General features: G+C 49.6%; 1 protein-coding gene across 6 annotated transcripts; it reads right to left on the bottom strand.

Annotated features, from left to right (window-relative positions):
* Positions 1 to 292: 292 nt before the first annotated feature.
* On the bottom strand, positions 293 to 8,280 carry pdcl (phosducin-like). Of its 6 annotated transcripts, none has more exons than XR_006756979.1 (4): positions 4,153 to 4,337; positions 3,735 to 3,916; positions 2,798 to 3,566; positions 293 to 362 (listed from the first exon to the last, which is right to left on the bottom strand). XR_006756979.1 is itself a non-coding variant. In XM_014123707.2 (4 exons), the coding sequence occupies exons 2-4, from the start codon at positions 4,325 to 4,327 to the stop codon at positions 3,015 to 3,017; spliced, it is 909 nt and encodes a 302-aa protein (XP_013979182.1). In that variant the 5' UTR covers positions 4,328 to 4,341; positions 7,834 to 8,280; the 3' UTR covers positions 2,519 to 3,014. The 6 variants fall into 6 exon arrangements, 5 of the variants coding, with proteins under 5 accessions (XP_013979182.1, XP_013979173.1, XP_045543947.1 ...); XM_014123707.2 differs by lacking the exon at positions 293 to 362 and adding an exon at positions 7,834 to 8,280 and having other exon boundaries at positions 2,519 to 3,566; positions 4,153 to 4,341; XM_014123698.2 differs by lacking the exon at positions 293 to 362 and adding an exon at positions 6,433 to 6,531 and having other exon boundaries at positions 2,519 to 3,566.
* Between the last annotated feature and the right edge of the window lie 238 nt (positions 8,281 to 8,518).

Consider the following 8,518-nt stretch of genomic DNA (forward strand, 5'->3'; position numbering starts at 1 on the left):
TCTGTCGACCGTGTGTGTGTGTGCGTGCACGTAGGGATTCTAGTCTGTCGACCGTGTGTGTGTACGTAAGGGTTCTAGTCTGTCGACCGTGTGAGTGTGTGTGTGCGCGCACGCAGGGGTTCTAGTCTGTCGACCGTGTGAGTGTGTGTGTGCGCGCACGCAGGGGTTCTAGTCTGTCGACCGTGTGTGTACGCAGGGGTTCTAGTCTGTCGACCGTGTGTGTGTGTGCACGCAGGGGTTCTAGTCTGTCGACCGTGTGTGCGCACGCAGGGGTTCTAGTCTGTCGACCGTGTGTGCGCACGCATAGGGGTTCTAGTCTGTCGACCGTGTGTGCGCACGCATAGGGGTTCTAGTCTGTCGACCTGTGTGTGCGCACGCATAGGGGTTCTAGTCTGTCGACCGTGTGTGCGCACGCATAGGGGTTCTAGTCTGTCGACCGTGTGCGCGCACGCATAGGGGTTCTAGTCTGTCGACCGTGTGTGTGTGCGCGCACGTAGGGGTTCTAGTCTGTCGACCGTGTGTGTGTGCGCACGTAGGGGTTCTAGTCTGTCGACCGTGTGTGTGTGCGCGCACGTAGGGGTTCTAGTCTGTCGACCGGTGTGTGTGTGCGCGCACGTAGGGGTTCTAGTCTGTCGACCGTGTGTGTGTGCGCGCACGTAGGGTTCTAGTCTGTCGACCGTGTGTGTGTGCGCACGTAGGGGTTCTAGTCTGTCGACCGTGTGTGTGTGTGCGCACGTAGGGGTTCTAGTCTGTCGACCGTGTGCGCACGTAGGGGTTCTAGTCTGTCGACCGTGTGTGCACGTAGGGGTTCTAGTCTGTCGACCGTGTGTGCACGTAGGGGTTCTAGTCTGTCGACCGTGTGTGCACGTACGGGTTCTAGTCTGTCGACCGTGTGTGTGCACGCAGGGGTTCTAGTCTGTCGACCGTGTGTGCGTACGCAGGGGTTCTAGTCTGTCGACCGTGTGTGCGCACGCATAGGGGTTCTAGTCTGTCGACCGTGTGCGCACGCATAGGGGTTCTAGTCTGTCGACCGTGTGTGTGCGCGCACGTAGGGGTTCTAGTCTGTCGACCGTGTGTGTGTGCGCGCACGTAGGGGTTCTAGTCTGTCGACCGTGTGTGTGTGCGCGCACGTAGGGGTTCTAGTCTGTCGACCGTGTGTGTGTGCGCGCACGTAGGGGTTCTAGTCTGTCGACCGTGTGTGTGTGCGCGCACGTAAGGGTTCTAGTCTGTCGACCGTGTGTGTGTGTGCGCACGTAGGGGTTCTAGTCTGTCGACCGTGTGTGTGTGTGCGCACGTAGGGGTTCTAGTCTGTCGACCGTGTGCGCACGTAGGGGTTCTAGTCTGTCGACCGTGTGTGCACGTAGGGGTTCTAGTCTGTCGACCGTGTGTGCACGTAGGGGTTCTAGTCTGTCGACCGTGTGTGCACGTACGGGTTCTAGTCTGTCGACCGTGTGTGCACGTAGGGGTTCTAGTCTGTCGACCGTGTGTGTGTACGTAGGGGTTCTAGTCTGTCGACCGTGTGTGTGTGTGTACACATAGGGGTTCTAGTCTATGTGTGTTTGTGTGCGCACGCATAGAGGTTCTAGTCTGTCGACCGAGTGTGTGTGTGTACACATAGGGGTTCTAGTCTATGTGTGTTTGTGTGCGCACGCATAGAGGTTCTAGTCTGTCGACCGTGTGTGTGTGCGTACGCAGGGGTTCTAGTCTGTCGACCGTGTGTGTGTGTGTGTGTGTGTGTGCGTGCGCGCGTAGGGGTTCTAGTCTGTCGACCGCGCGCGCGTAGGGGTTCTAGTCTGTCGACCGCGCGCGTAGGGGTTCTAGTCTGTCGACCGCGCGCGCACGCGTAGGGGTTCTAGTCTGTCGACCGCGCGCGCACGCCGTAGGGGTTCTAGTCTGTCGACCGCGCCGCGTAGGTGTGTGTGTCGTGTGCGGCGCGCACGGCGTAGGGGTTCTAGTCTGTCGACCGGCGCGCGCGCGCACGCGTAGGGGTTCTAGTCTGTCGACCGCGCGCGCGCACGCCGTAGGGGTTCTAGTCTGTCGACGCGGCGTGCGCGCACGCCGTAGGGGTTCTAGTCTGTCGACCGCGTGCGCGCACGCGTAGGGGTTCTAGTCTGTCGGCCGCGTGCGCGCGCGCACGCGTAGGGGTTCTAGTCTGTCGACCGCGGCGTGGCGCGCGTAGGGGTTCTAGTCTGTCGACCGGCGTGCGCGCGCCGTAGGGGTTCTAGTCTGTCGACCGGCGTGCGCGCGCGCGCGTAGGGGTTCTAGTCTGTCGACCGTGGCGTGCGCGCGCGTAGGGGTTCTAGTCTGTCGACGGCGTGCGCGCGCGCGTAGGGGTTCTAGTCTGTCGACCGCGTGCGCGCGCAGCGTAGGGGTTCTAGTCTGTCGACCGTGCGCGCGCCGCGTAGGGGTTCTAGTCTGTCGACCGCGCGCGCACGCGTAGGGGTTCTAGTCTGTCGACCGCGTGTGCGCGTAGGGGTTCTAGTCTGTCGACCGTGTGTGCACGTAGGGGTTCTAGTCTGTCGACCGTGTGTGCACGTAGGGGTTCTAGTCTGTCGACCGTGTTTGCACGTAGGGGTTCTAGTCTGTCGACCGTGTTTGCAAGTAGGGGTTCTAGTCTGTCGACCGTGTTTGCAAGTAGGGGTTCTAGTCTGTCTACCGTGTGTATGTTCTCGCGCACGTAGGGGTTCTAGTCTGTCGACCGTGTGTGTGTACGTAGGGGTTCTAGTCTGTCGACGGTGTGTGTGTGTGCATGTGTGTGCGTGCGTACGTACGTACGTAGGGGTTCTAGTTTGTCGACCGTGTGTGCGCACGCATAGGGGTTCTAGTCTGTCGACCGTGTGTGTGTGCGTACGCAGGGGTTCTAGTCTGTCGACCGTGTGTGTGTGCGCACGCAGGGGTTCTAGTCTGTCGACCGAGTGTGTGTGTGTACACATAGGGGTTCTAGTCTATGTGTGTGTGTGTGTGTACACATAGGGGTTCTAGTCTATGTTTCTATATATGTGCAGGACTGTTCTCTAGTCTATGTCAAGGTCAGAATCGTCGCTCTGTGTGATGGCGCCGTTGCGGATGGTCTTATTGACAAGGACAGGTTTGTCCGGCAGCAGCCCATACTCCTGCAGCAGCGCCTCCACATCCACAGCATAGAAGTCCTCTCCTAGCTGGTCTGTGATGCGCACAAAGTTCCCAATCAGGTCTCCTCCTTTGTACACCAGCAGGGCTGGCAAGGCGCTGCCCCTGAACTGGGCACTGGTGCCGATAACCGACCCACGCACGCTACAGAACTTGACCAGGGGGTATTCCTGTGCCAGGCACAGCAGGCTGCCCATCATGGCCTCGCAGGCAGGCACCTCACCCTCGTAGATGTGGATCATAACCAGGCAGGTCTTGTCCTCCTTGTCCACAGCCTCCAGGAACTCCTCGCCACTATTGAGCTCGTAGACCTGCTCGAAGCGCTTACCGCGTAACACCTTCCGACGCATCTCCTCGATGCGCCGCTTCCTGTACTGCTGGAGGAAGTCCTCGTCATCCTCGTCTTCCTGGAGCATGTTGTACTCCTGCATGGTCATCTGAGGGATGGGGAGGACACACTCAATAACAACTTTTCTGAAAAACTAAATTCCATTTTAGATCTTTTATTTGTGTGTTGGCGTCCTCAACTCAAATGTATGTCATATTGGTATACGGAACTATTATGCTGCAAAGTGTTCAGTATCCCTCTCCCCTTCTTCACTCACCTTGTGTTTGATCTTGTCCTGCATCTCTTTCTGTTTAATGGCATCGGCTTCGTCGTCCAGGTCGGAGCGGCAGGTCATGGAGAGCTTCTTGATGAGTCTCTCCATCTCCTCCTTCTGCTCCTGCTTCTGCTCCACCTTCAGCTGTTTGTACTTCCTCCAGTCATTAATCACCCCCTTGGGCCCTGCACACATACCATCATCATCACTTTGGTACAACTGTGCCAATGTACAGATGCAGCTGCCTACAAAAACACTTCTTCATAGTCATGGTTGATAGACAACTGGGGTATCTTCAACAAAATGTTAAAATTGAAAACATAGTGTAGAACAGAGATGTTTCTCAATCTCGGTCATGCAAAATAGAGAAGTGTTCAAAAATGTATGCACCGCAACAATGTAAACCCCAGGCGTGTGTTACCTGTGTTGACGGCACTACCGTCGGCGCTGTATTCTAGCTCAGGCTCCAGTACATCTGGGTTGCGGATGGTCTTGTGCTCCCCCTCGTCATCCTCCTTGTCACTTTCCTCATCCTCACTGCTGCTGTAGTAGTACTGCAGCTTCTCCCCCAGGATCTTGTCATCCAACGTTGTCATGACTTCACACCTAACTGGGGAAGAGTTCAGTTGTGAGAGAAGAGGACTGGAGGCAGACAACCCCTGCAGAAAATAAATATTTTGAATAGGCAAACTAATGGGGTAAGCATGATGGTGTAACGTTTCAGTGTGAGTGAACCGGAGGCAACTTTGTCAGGTCATTGTTGACATTGTGCATGCTCACTAGTCATTATACACACAGTCATTCTGAAGAGTTGAATAGAATACCACTTAAAAAATGTCCATTGTGTACATAATCACAGGCTACCTGGGCATTGTCATGATAGTGCACCTGGGGGAATGTTTTTGTGAGTGTGGGGACTGAACTGAAACAGGATAACTTCTCAAATAACAAATAGCCTTGCTTAACTAACTAGACATATCAAATACATTTTTCTCCAAAATATAGGCTAAGTATGACATCATAATGCATACACAAATTGTCAATTATGTTCTGACAAGCTAACCTAGAAAGCTACATAACTGACAAGTAGAATAATAACTAGAAAGGCGAGTTGCTTCCGGGAATGTACCAATGCGCCAGCTTAATGGTCATGCCTAGAGGGGATGCCGTTTATCTCAAATTGACTTGAAGTTGCATTTTAGCTTACCCTAACCTACTACAAAAAGTCAGTTCTGACCAACTGTATACCATCTAGTCAAAACCCATCTTCAAACGTCAGTCGGACAGAGGACGAGTCGGAAATGGGTGCTTCTTGTCCTAGCCTAGCTAAACATGAGCACAATTCCCTGTCGCATTTTAAGCTCTGCCCACCCAAACTCGTGATTTGTTGGGAGAGTTGTCTTTCTCCCACACAGTCCTTACCTTCCTAACAGTACTAGGCATGTGTTTGTATGAGTTATAGTTATAAAACCAAAATGTACTTTGAAAGAAGTAACCAATATTCATGCCTCGTTTAGAAAATGCCACCAGAGGGCGTCAGCGTTTGAGGTTTTAAAACGTAAGCCTAGTACACTTAAGTGAAGACTTCGCACTAAACACATTAGGGCATCACTAAAGCCTTTTGGCAGTAGGAAATGGGGCAATGAGACCATTAGGTCTACCACCTGTATTCAGAAGGAAGTAATCTTCCAGATTAACACAAATGTAATCTCTGTGGATTAGTTCAGAGCCCACATATGAAGCAATGTTGTTGATCCGAGAGTTCTGACCTCAACCGCACTCAAGCTAACAGGCTAGTTTGCTAGATACTTCGACACAAATGAGATCACGCCTCACTCCGACCATTTTACTCGCCCTAGCAGACCTGGCTAGGCTGTTTTCATGTTATCCAGAGCGTTGATGTTGGTAACTGTGCTGCTGCAACAATTTACTTTTGTTTTTCTGCTGACGTTTACTGGACACCGGTCATATTCAACCGGTGTTGCGCGTTCGTAAATTCATCAGTTATTCTGCGCTCTGGTACTCAGACGAGAGTGCTCTGAAATCGGAGTAGATAGTCAGAGCGAATTTACGAAAGCACTCAGAAAATAACTGATATTTCCTCGGGACAGAAAAAGCACCGCATTGTAGGGTGGCCCAGTTAAGGTAAATGGTAGCTACTACTGACTACTTGCGCGAACTGTGAAAAATAAAGATACCCTGGGATATGACGATAACCAAACGTTTTCTGGTGTTCCCCATATGATGAACATGTACTTTCACCCTGGGTCTGTGATATCTGCTTTTTGCATGGATGTTCTACTGTAATTCAAAACCAAGTAGAGACTGCCAGCTAGGAATGACAGAGATAGCGTTACTTAGCTAGAGAACTAACGCTGAATAACTCGTTCAGTGCTAACGTTACTTAGCTAACTTAGCTCTCTTTTTGGCATTCCTTGGAGCTTAACTACCAAACGAAACGAACTGTATTGCTAATCAAGCAGATACGGTAGGCTAGTGGAATGGGCAATCCAATTAAAGCTGGATTTCCACCAACTAGCCTAGTACTAGGCCGTCTTGACGTCTCCAACCTTTGCAGCTAACTACAAACTAGCCCGCTAACGCTCAGCAATTCTTGAATTTCTACTTCGACATTCAATTGCAGTCAAATAGTTACTTTTATATGAAGCTAGATTGACAAATAATATTATATCAACCTTACCTCGATTGTATCAACAACTGTTTCAAATCCTACTTCCCTAGCGGAGCGTTGACAAACAAAAAACGTTTTCTTCAAATTTGTGTTTCCGAATCGCAACCAACATCAAGGTGCATACACCGCCACCTACTGTAATGGAGTGTAAGGCCGGTAATTTCTCCTATCAAGCCCTTTCTCCGGATACTGCTCTGGAGTGTGAATTCATTACACTTTGTGACACAAAAGGTAAGGGGAAAAGGGAAGAAAAATTGTCCTTCCAGCTACCCCTACACCCATTAAAACCAGCTGCCACCACAATATCAATTTCCTGTGATTTACGTTCCATTTCTGCGGTACAGTTGATAACCATGGCAATGAACGCTAAGAAACCAACCTTACTGAAACACGTTATTTCTATCACTCTCTATTGGCCTCGGCCTACTCACAGGGAGCCTCTTAGGATCCCTGGACCCATCTCCCATCTTTTGGGCTCACAATTGGCGCAGCGGTCTAATGCACTGCATCTCAGTGCTAGATGCATCTCTACAGACACCCTGGTTTGAATCCAAGCTGTATCACAACCGGCCATGATTAGGAGTCCCATAGGGCGGCGCACAATTGGCCCAGCGTCGTCTGTGTAAGGGTTTGGCTGGGGTAGGCTGACTTGCCTAGTTAAATTTAAAAAACTGTACTACTCTTTTCACTGCCTCAGCATATGACACTTGCAGGGTTGGGGAGTAATGGATTAGAAAAAAAATAATTAGAACTGTAATCCGTAATGTTACCAGCTAAAATATCGTAATCCGATTACAGATGCTTTTGAAAAAACACATGATTACTTCTAGGATTACTTTTAAATTTAGAAAGGATGTGACTTTTTTTGACAGCTTTCCTTTTTCTCAATTACATTCAAATCAACGGTGAAAAAAGGCTCACATTTTAATTTGTTCTGCCTGAGCGGGTCTGACCACAAGTCAGAGACCACTAAAATGATACACAAAATGCATTTGATGGATTGCAGGAAAATAGCAGGAATAGGCTTTTGTAGGCTACAGTCCAAGCTACTGTATGTCTTCCAATGGAGCAGTGGGGATTTTGACAAGTAAATCTTGGTAGGGCAAACTCAATAATTATTTTGCCACAACACTAAACAATACATTAATTGCACTAGAACGGCGACAAGCGGTGCCCACACACTGTTAGAGCCCTAATAAAGCTGTCCCAACAGCAGAGCTTTCTTTCCAGCACAATGTAGTGAATTCTTACCACCGCTAAACCTGTCAATCAGCGGAGCCTTGTCTGGCATCGAAACAATTAATTCAGCCTTGTTTACTGCCTTTTAAAAAAACATAGCTGATATGGCTGACCATATCTCCCTGGCATATTACATAATTTCTGCAGCAAAAAATACATTTTTGGACTCACCTTGTTGTGCGCAGCGATCCTTCTGTGGCAAATTTTGTCATCAAAGAAAAAGATTTACAATTCCGAGTTGGATGACCGTTCAAACCGTATTTTCTCAGTCTGACTTCCCAGCTGCAATGCTTGCGGTTAGCCACTGTCACCGAATCCTTCCAAAGAACTCATTGTTGAATTTGCGATTTCCAACTTGTTGTGTAATGTTTATGTCCAATGGCCGATGAGCACCGATACGTTTTATCTATAATTTATCTTAATTATTTCTCTTCATATGACAGGGATTAAAAAGGATTTGCCAGTAGATTGTTGAATTGATAGTGCTAATATTTTTAAAGTAAGATGTTGACATGATCAGTCCAATCAAAGCTAGATATAACGTGATTTGACGTCATTTTATCTGCAGCCAAAGACCTTGAGCCTCCTAGGAAGGGCACTTCTAATCTAAGTGTTTGGCAGGACCCAAAGGGCTCACATTCTTGATGTCTTCCCTTACTAAAGGCAGGTGACGTAATGTCCCCATGAGTGACAGTGCAATGCTGAGCCAATCACAGTGCAATGCTCCTATTTTCTGCCTGCCTGCCCCACCACCACAGAAGGCACTGAGCTAGCCTGAAACACTTGCATTTTGGAGCTGCCTGTTTGTATGCGGCTTTATTAACTCAATTCTATATATTTTTTACATTGTTTGCAA

Source organism: Salmo salar, chromosome ssa01, assembly GCF_905237065.1.
Source record: "Salmo salar chromosome ssa01, Ssal_v3.1, whole genome shotgun sequence".
NCBI classification, from domain to species: Eukaryota; Metazoa; Chordata; class Actinopteri; order Salmoniformes; family Salmonidae; genus Salmo; species Salmo salar.